Source organism: Larus michahellis, chromosome 1 (genome assembly GCF_964199755.1).
Source record: "Larus michahellis chromosome 1, bLarMic1.1, whole genome shotgun sequence".
Lineage (NCBI taxonomy): Eukaryota > Metazoa > Chordata > Aves > Charadriiformes > Laridae > Larus > Larus michahellis.
This window is the reverse complement of record NC_133896.1, coordinates 135042531-135057141: the sequence shown is the minus strand read 5'-3', so window position 1 is coordinate 135057141 and position 14611 is coordinate 135042531. Positions and strand designations below refer to the sequence as shown.

At 39.0% G+C, this 14611-nt stretch overlaps 1 protein-coding gene across 1 annotated transcript in view; it reads left to right on the top strand.

Annotated features, from left to right (window-relative positions):
• The window catches only part of PDK3 (pyruvate dehydrogenase kinase 3), a 61826-nt gene that overhangs the window by 43430 nt on the left and 3785 nt on the right, over positions 1-14611 (top strand). The window contains exons 6-10 of the mRNA XM_074604448.1: positions 2220-2297; positions 4904-4980; positions 6178-6279; positions 6899-7009; positions 13596-13709. Coding sequence (XP_074460549.1) covers positions 2220-2297; positions 4904-4980; positions 6178-6279; positions 6899-7009; positions 13596-13709 — 482 coding nt within the window. The remainder of the gene's footprint in view (positions 1-2219; positions 2298-4903; positions 4981-6177; positions 6280-6898; positions 7010-13595; positions 13710-14611) is intronic.

Below are 14611 nucleotides of genomic sequence, written 5' to 3'. Positions count from 1 at the left end.
ACAAGCTCTGTATGCCCTTCAAACATTGAACAAATAATTTAAACAGACGCTTCTTCAAGCAGCTCCACCAAGTGTTGTGTCTGTAACTGTCTGAGGTGGGTCTCTGTGTCTCACTGGCTGTCCTACAATAAGATTTTTGGGCTGACAGCAAATCCAGGCTTATTCTTGGAACTGGAATTTTAGATGTACTGATAGATCCTTCATTCTTGTTGCTACTTACCTCCAGCCACAGCGTGAAGAGTGCTTTGAACTTTGCAGTCTTGCTTGCAGTCTTAGGACTCAGCCAGAGTTGGCTTTCAGAGGAAGGTAAAATGTAAGACTGCACTCACTCTGACACGGCTTTGCTCGGGGCTGGATATTTTACTGGATCATGAAGTGATAGTGCCTTCCTATTCATCTCAAGGGTGTTAGGGTGGCTACTTCTTGAAAAAGGATGAAAGCTCTACCTTAAATTTAAGGAGGCTAAATGGATTTATTCAGAGCCTCTGTTCTCTCAAGATTTGCATAGTGGCTGTGTCTGCTCCACATCCATGTATTGAGGGCATTTGGTTTATTCCCATGCAATTATTGATCTGCTTTTCAGAGGCCACGAAGTTTTTCTCCTCAATAGACATCCAACTCCTTCCCCCTGAATCCATATCTAATTTTCATTTCTATGATGGTGAAACTCTTTGAAATGTGCTAACTTATTCCTTTCTCCATGTAGATGGCCTTATGGTCATACTAGCCACATTGCTATCTTCGGCTTTTGATGACTGAGTCAAGATTGTGGCTGTGCTTCTTATGCCCCTTTTTTTCTAGGGCATAGAAAGGATTACTCCCAAGGCCATCAGAAGTTCTGAGATGATTTTAGAATATTGTGTAAGTGTAGGTATTCCTGCATCTTTCTTTTTTTTTTGAAAATTACGCACATCCCATGCTGACGTTCTCTTTACAGGTCGGATATTAAATGGAATTTTGATCTTTTTACTAGGGCATGTTTTATTGTGCTGATGATAGAACCCTTTTAGAAAGTTTTTGGAGCTGACCATCTCGTCACAAAAGATTCCTACTGGATAGCTGAATCAGTGAAACGTTCCTGGGACCTTGATCAAGAGCATTTCTAGTGTTGATTAGCTCCATTTTAATAGACCTTAAGCAGCATTTGTGTCAGCCTTGTGTGATATCAGAACAACTGATATAAACTTTGTTTGGATAACAGGGCATGTTATAGATTATTTCTGTAGACATCTTGAAGGAGAACAATTAAAGGTAACCAGCCCTTTCTGGGGACTAGTGGTTTTACTTTCTTTGTGCTTTTCACATAGCTCTTGAATCTTCACAGTGACTGTTTTGTTTTGTAGTGTCACTTTGGACAGGAGGAAGAAGATACATGTAGGGGAAGGTCAAATGCCATTGTTATGGTATCTTAGCGAATTTCTCTCTGTCTGCAGAACTACCTATCTGTTTATGTGCTTACTCTTAGCCCACACTTATTATGAGGAAGTCACTTTTGTTGAGGTAGCTTAAGCAATGTAGTCAGAACATCTTTGAGTTTGTGGTTTCTCTTTAAGCTAATGCTTGCTGCTTGTCTCTAAAATATTTTTGCAAGTTGAGGTACCAGTGAATATTTAGAACCACTAAGAACTCTTTCGAACAAAAGACGACGTAAAACTTTTTTGCTGTATTTTGACGATACGTAAAGCCTGATTTGGATTTTGGGGAGGGTTTCTGTTGTTTTTTGTTGTAGGAAAGAGTAAAGAATCTTAAAGAATTCATCTTTCCCCAAAAAAAGACCTTGAAAATCAAGAATTGTGAACAGTATTGTGTTTGGAAAAACTGAATTTATGGTTGCAATGTCATCCTTGTTTTTTTCCATCTCAAATAAAAAAAAAACAACCCAAAACATTAAATTGTGATCGGGGCATGAGAAAATAAGTAGATACTATGGTCAACCTAAGATTATACCCTTCTGGTTTTCAAGCCCTGAACAAAGACAAAAAAAAATAGCTTGTCTCTAGTAATCTGCTTTTGTTTGTAGAGCTTGAAATAGAATTTGCCCATTCTTGACAAATGGGTTATAAGCATACAGAGAAAAGAGGATTGGAATGGATGCCAGTTTCATGCTTGTAAACTAGTTACTAAAATGATTGTTCTGCTTGTAGTCTTTCACATACAGGATGAACCCTGCTAGTCGTCTCTAGATGATTTTGATAAATCAGTGTTCTGTTGTTTTGTAGATGCTTATGAAACAGCTAAGATGTTATGTGAACAGTACTATATGGTGGCACCTGATCTGGAAGTTGAAGAATTCAATGGTAATTGTGAAATTAAATTTAATTTAAGTGCTGTGTGTAAGGGAAAAAAACATTTCTAATACCTGTGATATATGGTTTTGTTAATTAATTGTAAGTTATAATTGGAATTCTGTATGCAGAATTATTTTTCTTCTTCTAATGTGTCTACATGGGCACCTGAATTATAGTTGATCATCATGACATGTTTGCTTCTTGTTGCTGAATGCAGAGTGCTGTCTGCTGAATTAGCTATCGCTTTAAGGAAAAAAAGTGGTCAAGAATCGTCATAACTGTGAAAGAAACACGCCTGCCCTCTAACTAATCTTTTAATAGAGCTGAAGTTGTTTCATTTTGAAGTATGCTTATAAATTCCATTGTCAGTCTCTGCACCGGTGGTGAGCTCTTCTGTGTAAGATGTTGAAACTAGAAGTTTTTTTTGTATAGTCTATGCTTCAAGAACCTATCATAAACTTCTCACATGAAAATCTGTTTCGAGTTGATTGCAAAGATGAAAATTGGATACTACAAAAGTGATGAGACAGTTCTTGTCAGTGTATCGACTGATATTTTTTTTTTGTTCATAATTCCTGTTGACAAAAGATAAATTATTTTTTTAATTTAAAAAAAAAAATTTGTCTTTAGTGATCCTCTCACAAATTTTGGACAGCTGTCCAAACATAAGACTAAGATGTTTCCAAACTTCAACAGAAGAATTGCAGAAAGTCTCAGAAATAGGTAACACAAAAAAAGGAGAGTGTAATATGTGGGAACAAATGTTGCTCAAACTACTATTTAATAATGTATAAGTACTTCTCTACACAACATGGTATTGTCAACACTGATGTGTTAACTACCAGCCCTCTCTCCCAAAACCAAAGGACCCAACCTTCTCCCCTCCAAAACTGAGTGATTTTTAGAGCTAAAAGTACTGAGTGCTGCAGCAGAGGAATCGATGCAAAATTCATTTTAAGGCCTAAGTAAAAAGATTCAACAGTAAAGAAAAGTTGCTGGATCTCAGGAAAAAAAAAAAGGCAAAAAGGAAGTAAGGAAAGAATTACTGTTTCCTTTGAACTGGCCTATTATCAGCATGAGGAAGGTGACTTTGCAAATTACCTCACAAGAGCAACGATAACAGGTTTTTGACATGTACTCTAGGCCTCAAATGAGTATGAATCAGTCTGCCTTGGTGATGAGCACCTCTCCTATGAAGACAAGCTGAGGGTTGGGGTGGTTCAGCCTGGAGAAGAGAAGGCTCCAGGGAGACCTTATAACACCCTTCTAGTATCTGAAGGGGGCCTACAGGAAGGATGGGGAGGGACTCTTTATCAGGGAGTGTAGTGATAGGATGAGGGGTAATGGTTTTAAACTGAAAGAGGGGAAATTTAGATTGGATATCAGGAAGAAATTCTTTACTGTGAGGGTGGTGAGGCACTGGAACAGGTTGCCCAGGGAAGTTGTGGATGCCCCATCCCTGGAAGTGTTCAAGGCCAGGCTGGATGGGGCTTTGAGCAGCCTGGTCTAGTGGGAGGTGTCCCTGCCCATGGCAGGGGGGTTGGAGCTAGATGATCTTTTAAGGTCCCTTCCAACCCCAACCATTCTATGATAAGAGAATTGTATGAAAAGTATGGCCTCTGACAAAATTAACATAATAAAACAGCAAGTTGCCTTGCAGCTAATTATGCAGAGCATTGCTTTGGTCTCATTTTCCTAGGAGTTTTCATTACCACATCTCTTAAAGTAATAACTGTTATTATTATTGACCCTCAGTGCCAAAAAGGATGAAGTTGGCTCTGTTCACTTTGTGTGTGTTTGTATCTTCCTGCAATCTATGAAGCAGATATTTAGAGACTTTTCTTCAACCTGAGCTGCTGCTGAGTCTGACAAGCTGTGACTGTATAATTTAATGCTAGTAGATATTTGAATCTTCAGGGATGACTGCATCTTCATCACCAAAACTGTCTTGGAATGTATTAAATGCAGCTGTATTATTTCCTGCCAAATCAATTAGCGCTGTAGCATTCAGAGCTGTGTCACGCCATACACCTCTGCCAAAGCACTAACAATACGACAGTAGTGCAAAAACAATTCAGTTATGATTTGGAATAAGAAAACTGTTATATTGTTTGAAATTTATTTTGAAAATTTTTATGAATACTTTGCATTTGATATATATTAACTAAAGGAAAATGTGTAGTTGTTTTTAGATTTTTTTAAATAGTGAATTTTTCTATTTTAAGAATGTGTTTGTGCAACAAGTATTATGCTTAAATATTGTGTGTGTTAAGAAAGTTTCCCACTTAAGTGGGAAAGTTCCGTTTACATACATCATCAGTACTAAACTAACCCCTACTTAGTGAAGTTTCATATCTAAACAAAGTTTGCTGACATAGCTGTATTTGAAAATCATCATTGAAGTGTTTTATTTCATGTGATAGCAATAACTGGAACTTACGGTTTTACTTCATGGAGCTAGTCTTGCACTGGAAAATTAGAATATGTTTACATACTTGTCTTTGCCTACAATTTCATGTTATTCCTGTAAATAGAAATGCTACAAAATACTGTTCTGAAAAAAAAATAATTTGTCTTTTTTGTCTTTTTTGTTTGTTTGTTTGTTTGTTTTTTAGCTAAAGCTCCAAACAAGCCTATTCAAGTAGTCTATGTACCTTCTCATTTGTTTCATATGTTATTTGAATTATTCAAGGTACGTTGCACTTGTTAATATTTGGAAGGGGGTTGTGAACTTGTGGAAATTGAGATTCTTTTCAGTTACACCTCTTAAACATTATTTCGGTTTTCCTTTCTTAAGCTTATTAAACAAGTGAAGAGTGTTTGAAACTGTTAAAAGCTAGACTTACTGCCCTCTCTTATGCCCTTGTGTACTTAAAAATAATTGTGTTTTCCCACTTCTCCTTTTATGCTTTTGCATCTGATTAACTTAAAACGCTCATGATAGTCTGGTTTTGCAATGATGGTATATCCATGACCTTGCAATTGGCATAAGCTTGCTTCTTTATTGTGTGTTTGAGGACTGGTTAGGATCAGTGTCTTTCGTTTATTGTGATAACAGCCCGTATGTCTTTGAATAGTGTAAATCACGTGCTTTGTTTTGGTTTTATTTGTGTTTTCTGAATAATTGGAACAACTGTGAAAATGGAATGTGTGAGAGCTATTGCATACTTTTGAATAAGATAGGTGGTCTCTAGGTGGTGCAGTTGATCACTAGAAATTCAGGGGAAAAATGCATTTGGTCAGAGAGAAACTTTTCATAAATAATGGTATTTTGGGGTTGATTTCTGACATTTGTAAAGTATGTTCACTTAAATCTTCCCCTGTTTTGCCACTTGTAATTTTAGTTCTAGGACAGAACAGGTGAGAACTTGTACGTTACTTTTAAGTATGTTTTAGTACAAGTCATGAAACAGTATGAAGTAACGTTAGTCTGTGAAGGACTGGCAGTGGAAGCTCTGTTAATAGATATGATAAAGTCAGACTGATAGATGATAACTTAACAATTATGTGACCCAGGCTGGAAAAAATAAAGCTTGTTCTCTGTGGTGAACATCACTGTTGGTGTTCTGCAAGGTGGAGGAGATGTTGTCATCCCTTATATATAATTACTTTACTTCACACAGGAAAAAAAACCTTCTTGCTCTGTTCTCTGACTCTGTATCAAATAGATACAAGTATGTATAATGGAGTTCTGATGTAAAAGTTTAACTGGACAATGCATTGATTTGAAAGCACTTCTTGAATTTCTTTTAAATATGGCCTTTTTGTCCTGTGTACAAATGTAGGACAAAGTATCTAGATTCAACAAAATAAATGCAAGTTCTAAGTTGTCACAAAAAGCATATATGGTAAAGTTAGAATCAAAGACACTTTTTCCTTTTATCTTCAGAATTCAATGAGAGCTACAGTAGAATTGCACGAAGGTAAGAGAGAAGGCTATCCATCGATCAAAACCTTAGTCACTTTGGGGAAAGAAGATCTGTCTATTAAGGTAAATGCCTAAAAATAACATGCAGCTTACAAACCTGCTAGATTTACAGTAGTATGGCTTGTAATTTGAAAAGGCAAACTAATTACTATATCACTTGTGACAAGTGCTTCATATTCATTAGAATAGAATATTTTTCACTTGGAAGCGACTTACAAGGATCACCTAGTCCAACTGCCTGACCACTTCAGTTCTGACCAAAAGTTAAAGCATGTTATTAAGGGCATTGTCCAAATGCCTCTTAAACGCTGACAGGCTTGGGGCACCGACCACCTCTCTAGGAAGCCTGTTGCAGTGTTTGAACACCCGCTCTGTAAAGAAATGCATCCTAATGTCCAGTATAAACCTCCCCTGACTGATGCAGCTTGGAACCATTCCCATGTGCCCTGTCACTTGATACCAGGGAGAAGAGATCAGCACCTCCTTCTCCACTTCCCCTCCTGTAGAGAGAAATGAGGCTGTCCTTCGGCCTTCTTTTCTCCAAAGTAGACAAACCCAAAGTCCTCAGCCTCTCCTTTATTATTTCTAAAGTCACTTAGATAATGCTGTTTGAGTTTTGCAGGGTTTGGTGTTTTTTTTTTCAGAACAGAAATGTTTATAACTCTAACTTTTCATTCCTTAGATAAGTGATCAAGGTGGAGGTGTACCTTTAAGAAAAATAGACAGATTGTTTAACTACATGTACTCAACAGCACCTAGGCCTAGTTTGGAGCCCTCGAGAGCTGTGCCTTTGGTAAGCAATTGCAATGTGTCTTTAAACGTCCCTTTGCACTACACTAGTTGTACATTTCCCTTCACTTCGATCAGGCTTTCCATTGAAGAAATTGTTTATCATTAGCAATTCTATGCAGGTAAAACATAGCAGGAGAAAATGGGGTCTGTTATCATCACTTAGTCTTTGGAATAGAAAATTGCCTTTCTTTGTCTTGACATTATATTCTTGGAAACAAGCATATCTGCATAAGCACAATGTTTTCACAGGTTAACGGACAGGATTTTTAGTGCTGTATTACTCAGAAGGTGGATAACCTAATGAGCTCCTCTTTGATGTGTAAATTACTGTTTACCTAAGTTTCCTGTAATAAATGTGTCAGAAAGGTGAGCCACACTGTCAGAAATATAGCACTAGAGAAACACCTCCTGGTAAAGCACAAGCTTATATTGAACTTTGGAAATTATTTTTGTATCTTATGGACTGTAAAAACACATTAAAAAAATATTCACGAACCTGTATGTGATATGAACGCTTTTGGTATATTCCTGTTCAGTTGGAGGTATCTCACGTGATATTGCCTTCTGAGATGTATCAGGGTCAGATTTCAAACGAACAAAACTTTACTATACTTTCTCCTAAGCAGGGAATTATTTCAGTGTTGAATGCATAGATTCTTTTAGCAAGCATGATTTTTTAAATTATTATAACTAAATTATTTTATTAAATTACTTATTGGGTCATTGTGATAAAAATAATATAGCTACTGTTCCATTTGATTGGCTTTCAATAAGTGGGTTAATACTGATAGTGTATGCTTGCCTCTTCTCATCTCTGTTCTGTGTTGCTTCTGATGCAAGCCTTTCTCTTCAAGCATGTTAAGAAAAAGTCGATTCTTTGAGAAATTTATTTTCCCTATTTAGGAACACTCTCATCTAGCATGTTCTTAAGTGATTTTTTTTTTTTCCTGCTGATACTTCTATGCTTAAGTCCCTTTAGGCAGCTAATAAAATGTGATACAGAGAGAATGTGACTATATAACATAATTAACAGTGAACTGAGGGTGGAAATAGTTCAGAGTGGTTCAGAGATAATAAATTTCCTTTTAGATTTTTAGCAGAAAGTCTTCATGGTAGTCAACAGTTCATAGCATTATGGCATGTTAGTGTATTGCATTGTTTTCACCAGTGTTTGATGACAGCGTGGTAGGTGTGGAACCCAGTTCTGTATCTGCATTGACTCGATATTAATCCTTCACAGCTCCTAAATCTGCAACACATCTTAGTTATATATTTCAAACAATAATGTGGCTTTTTGATAGAAGATCTTCTTGAATGGGATGAGTGATAGGGAACAGGCCTTAATTCAAACATAAGCTTTTTTCTTTATGGCAAGAATGGTAGACTTTCTTGATTCATAATCTGCCTTTGTTCCATCTCACTTTTGATCAGCAATTTACTATATCAGCCTACAAAGACTTCCTGAAACTTGTTCTCACTATAAACTTACGCCTTGATTATCAGTTGTATTCACTATTAAAATGTCTCTTCCATTGTGGCGCTCTGATTGTAAAACGTGTTCGGTTTAGGATTGACCTTATTCTCTCTCCCCCCTCCCCCCATGCGTCTTTAGCAATGCATTCCTGTGTTTATTTCCTCATCTTGAAGACCGCTTGCTTTGATTCTGTGGCTTTTATACTTAGTTTTCTTCTACTGTACTCCATTTTAAGGCTTTGTTTTACTCTTCAGTCTATATGTCACTATAGTCAGACCTGCAAAGTATCCCTCTCTTGTGAACGTGGCAACTTTTGCCCCGTGAGTCTGACCAATGCCTGTACATGACTGAACGTTGAAGAGAGTTGTTAAGCTCTGTTATGTATATGTACATGCAGAAAGAAAAAAAGTCAAGAACTGAGAGTCTGTGGCATGTTTTTCCACTAAAAGGATAAAGGACTTTAGCAGGGAAGCTTGACACCCATTATGTACTATGGGCCAGATATAGTTATAAAAACAATTATGCTGTAGACTTTGTGCCAGTCTAGAAATAAAAATCCCTCAGCAAAAAGGTTCCACATAAATCCTCTTCGAAGGCCATACAGAAGGAGAGTTTCTTTATTGTTTAGTGCCAAAGACTTAAGAATTACAGTGCTACAAAAGGTAGGTAGGTCTGTGCTTGTGTCATTCTTAACTTAAAAAATATTCATAAACTAAATTGCAGTGCAGTATAAATAGACATATTTTTCTGTTCTAACTCTCCCTCCCATTGTTATATGATCCCCTGTCTAGTTTATGAAACATTCATGGAGTCGGGGAGTGGAAGAGTGGGATCTTCTTGTTGATTGGTGAAAATTCTTTATGTGTCATTGCAAATGTTCTTTAAAAACTCCTGAGAAACCTTGTTACCATGGCAGCATTCAGATTCTAGCAGGTCTTGCACTCATCTGTATTGCTTATACACACAGTGGAAGCATAAGAAACACATGGTAATTTTTGATAATTAGGTTTTCTTAGAGAATTTAATGATTCTCTCCCTGGCAGCATTTGTTTATAGTGGGAGAAACATGGCTTAAATTAGATTTAATTAAACCTGTAGATACTAGTAACACAGAAACTTAATAATTTCGTATGTACATAATGCCTACTGTAATATTTAATGAAAAATTTGCTCTACAGAGCTTTCTTTTCTCAAGGCAAACGTGCCATCTTTGACTATACTGTGTCCTCGGAATAGTCCTCAAGCACAGACCTATGTAGTAATCACTTCTTGTTAATTTTCTTCTGCAAAATGCACCTCTTGCAAGGTCTTGCCTTAGCAAGGTCCTCATCTGGGATCTGTTGTCTTCATATTTCTTAAGTTGTCTATTTTCAGAAAATACCCTGAAAACAACGTAGAGAAGAGACTGACAGGAATTTTTTGGAAGAGGGAAGTACGAAATAATTATGTGGTCTAGTGCAGAACGTAAAAAAAATTTGGGCAGGCATTTTAAGGAGGCATAATTCAGGAGAGAGGAAAGTATAATATGTTTCCAGGATTGCTTGGTGATTAACAGCAAGGATTAACAGCATTGCTTGATTAACAGCAAAAATTTCTATAGGTACATTAATGGTAAGGAGACGACTAGGGAGGGTGTGGGCCCCCTCAGAAAAGAAACAGGAGAGCTGGTGACAAATGATATGAAGGCCGAGGTTCTCAACGACTTCTTTTCCTCAGTCTTCTCTGGCAAGGGTTCCAGCCACACTCCCGGAGTCACAGAAGACAATGGCAGGGGTTGGACAGAACTGCCCATCATAAGTGAAGATCAGGTTCGTGACCATCTGATGAACCTGAAAGTGAACAAGTCCATGGGACCCGATGGGATACACCCACGGATACTGAAGGAACTGGCGGATGAGGTTGCTAAATCTCTCTCTATTATATGCCAAAAGTCATGGCAGTCTGGTGAAGTCCCCACTGACTGGAAAAGGGGAAACATAATCCCCATTTTCAAAAAGGGAAAGAAGGAGGAACCAGGGAATTATAGGCCAGTCAGTCTCACCTCCGTGCCTGGTAAGATTATGGAGCAGATCCTCCTGGAGGCACTGCTGAGGCAGAAGAATAACGAAGAGGTGATTGGGTACAATCAACACGGCTTCACCAAGGGCAAATCGTGCCTGACAAACCTGGTGGCCTTCTATGAGAAGGTCACAACATCAGTAGACAAGGGGAGAGCAACTGACGTCATTTACCAGGACCTGAGCAAAGCCTTTGACACTGTCCCACATGACATCCTGGTCTCCAAGCTGATAAAATATGGATTTGATGGATGGACAATTCAGTGGATAAAGAACTGGCTTGATAGCCGCACCCAAAGAGTGGCTGTCAATGGGTCCATGTCCAAGTGGAGGCCAGTGACGAGTGTAGTCCCTCAAGGATCAGGACTGGGACCGGTCTTGCTTAATGTCTTCATCAGCAACATGGACACCAGCATAGAGTGCACCCTCAGCAAGTTTGCTGACGACACCAAGCTGTGTGGGGCAGCTGACATGTTGGAGGGAAGGGATGCCATCCAGAGGGACCTTGACAGACTGGAGAGGTGGGCCCATTCCAGCCTCGTGAAGTTCAGCAAGACCAAGTGCAAGGTCCTCCATCTGGGTCGGGGCAATCCCAAGCACCGATGTAGGCTGGGCAGTGACTGGCTTGAGAGCAGCCCTGAAGAAAAGGGCTTGGGGGTGCTGGTGGACGAGAGGCTCAACATGAGCTGTCAGTGTGCACCAGCAGCCCAGAAAGCCAACCGCATCCTGGGCTGTGTCAGGAGAAGCGTGGCCAGCAGGTCAAGGGAGGTGACTCTCCCCCTCTACTCCACTCTGGTGAGACCCCACCTGGAGTACTGCATCCAGCTCTGGAGTCCCTACTATGAGAGAGATATGGACATGCCGGAACGTGTCCAGAGAAGGGCCACGAGGATGATCAGCGGGCTGGAGCCCCTCTCCTATGAGGACAGGCTGAGAGAGTTGGGGTTGTTCATCCTGGAGAAAAGAAGGCTCCGAGGAGACCTTACAGTGGCCTACCAGTATCTTAAGGGGGCCTAGAAGAAAGCTGGTGAGGGACTTTTTAGGGTGTCGGGTAATGGTAGGACTAGAGGGAATGGATTAAAACTAGAGATGGGTCAATTCAGATTGGACGTTAGGAAGAAGTTCTTCACCATGAGGGTGGTGAGGCACTGGAACAGGTTGCCCAGAGAGGTGGTGGAACCCTGGAAGTGTTCAAGGCCAGGCTGGATGGGGCTCTGAGCAACCTGGTCTAGCTACAGGTACTTTGTTACTGGTCTAGTGGGAGGTGCCCCTGCCCATGGCAGGGGGGTTGGAACTAGATGGTCTTTAAGGTCCCTTCCAACCCTAACAATTCTATGATTTGATGGTGTTTCCCTTTACTCCAGCTGTTCCTGGGGGAACATACTATCTATGGTTTGCCTTTCACTTGCTGTACTTCTTAATTTCTGTAGTGTATTTATTGTCCGGTCTCCGGAAAAGATGCATGTCAGCTTCGGCAATTTCTTTTTAACTCTTTCAAATAACTTCCACTTCTTAGACATTAAGGAATGCGTGTAGTTTCAAGGCCAGGTGTTTGAAAGTGATGTATGTGTGTCTAATGGGAGTCTTTGAGAATTATGTTTTTAAAGCATACTGTTGTTTGAAAAAGTGCAGCTAAGCAACTGTTTTAACTGTGGAAATGGACACTAATAACTACGACAAGCAGTGTGAGTAGAAAAGGGCATCTTTGACATTTCTATTTCTCATTGTACTCAGAAGTCACCAGTGTGAGCAACTTCTACCATTTAGTCTTCTGCAAAAACAAGGCCAAGAGGTCAAAAGATACTCGAGATGGTAGATGACAGCAAGAGAATTTGTGGTGGATGCTGTTGTACAGAGTTCTTTATCGTTCACCACTCCCTCAAGGGATTTCTTAAAAAGTCTTACCACATGACACTGTGTGTCATGCTCAAAAGTCCTGCTTCTCAGCCTTCTCTTTTTTTGTATCATTTTGGGGCTCTGGTTTTAAGATTCAGGGCATGATTCTCAGTATCTGTCAGGTTGCCTTTGTAGAAACATTACAGTGGAATGAGTTTATTGTTGTTCTGAAAACTTTAGGCGTCTAATTCTTCTTGTAATCCACCCTTACGGAAAAGTTTTATTACTCCATTGTCCTTATGCTCAAATACTTGTATGCCTGGAATCCTTCCTTTATTGCTCTGAATAGCCCTGAAAAATTTGGGGGGTGGGGGTGTCAGGTGAATAATGAACAAATGTGATTCTCCACACGTACCCAGTTATCTGAAAGAGACGATGCGTAAACCAAAATCTTACTCCCTGGCTGCAGTAGGAGAGGCATGTTATTTTTTAATAAGTTTTTCTGACAAGAGTGGGTTGGAAAAGGTGCCTGGTGTTGACCTTGTTGCAGATATGGTTATGAATATTAGTGTTGTAAATTTAAAATCTAGAATTTGTACCTCTCAGGTCTATTGTGCTTTGAAAATCGTGTGGTCTGTATAGGGTCTCAGTTCTCAGTAGATCATTCAGTGCTGTAGAATCCTGATCTTTTGTTAGATGGGTAGACAACAGCAAGGATTATTTGCTTTGTATGTAGTCTTCTGTAGTAGTTTTCTGATCTCTGTTGCAGTATGGCATCAGCAGTCACTTAATAGCATGACCTAGATGAAGCAGAGAGTTGTCTCTGGCTTTCTTGTATAGTCCCCTGAGTGTGGAGACATTTGAGAACAATAGTCCCAGGCTTGGGGGTATTGGTTTGGTTTGATTGGAGGCAGGATGTGCGGTATGTTACACCTGCCTGTCTCTGAGAAAATGCAAAATGGATAAGGTAGTCCTAACAAAGGACTCTGATATTTTTTCCCTTTTCTATACTTAAGCTAAAAAATTATTCCTTGGAAAGAAGGATATTGCTCAAAAGGTTGAATACCAACTTACAGTGCAGGCTGAGTAATAAAGGAAAGCTTGAAGAGTAATTTGGTCCAAATCTAATATTTATGTATTTTCTGTTTTATAAATTATTGATCTGTTGCATTTTCCTCTGTTCATTTTGTTGTTTTTCCTTTTTTTTTTTTTTTTCATAGGCTGGGTTTGGCTATGGCTTGCCAATTTCTCGTCTGTACGCTAGGTACTTTCAAGGTGACCTTAAACTCTACTCAATGGAAGGCGTTGGTTCAGATGCTGTAATTTATTTGAAGGTATGAATTTGACCCTTTTATAAGCTAGTAATGTAGTGCAGTTTGATGGTTTATAGAGGCTGAACAAGTGAACATCCTCTCTTTTCGCTATTCAACTTGTTTTCAAATCTGTAATTGCAATCTTCATTGTATTTTATCTAAAACAGTTAAACAGAATCCTAAAAGCAGAGGTTTGAAATGTTAACCCAGCGCTAATACTAGTTACCTTGTTTGCCTTGTTTGATTCTTTTTTTTTTTTTTTAGTCGCCTATGTTGGATCTTTGCATTTTGTTAATCCATCATAAGTGCTGAATTTTCAAAGAACCGTGTGATGAGAGAGAATTTTGGTTAATACTTTTGATTCTGAAAGTTTTGACCAAAATAAAACTGAGAGGACTATTGACTGACTCCTGAGTAGTACTTTTGTTGTTCTTGACTTCTGTGCAATAGACTGTATTGATCTTGTCATTTTTTGGGATGTCCCAGGCTACTCTGGGGCTTAAGGTTGAAACTAACTGCTTGAATTTCTTCAGGGAATTTAAAAGAATACAGCGTGTAGCTCACGTGTGGGTCGTTGACTTGGCGTTGTCACTGTGCCCTGCTGTATCTAGCAAGAGTGTTGTGGAATCCTGTGCAGACTTCAGTTTCTGATGGGTTTAATCCTGTGCATGTGTGTGTGAAGGAAAAAAGGAGTAAAGAGGCACACTAATGGACGGAACACAGATGAGCGTGCTGATAGAGCCTGAGTTTGTTGGAAAAGTGAAATGTTTTAAGTACAGTAGCTGTCCGCCCAGTGTCAATGACGAATCTCTCTAAAATGTTTTTAACCAAAACTTTTTTCTTGCTATTTTAAAGTGGTGTTACTTTCTTTTAACTTTGACTATGACTAGTACTTTGGTTACGACTAGAATAATCAGTCAAAG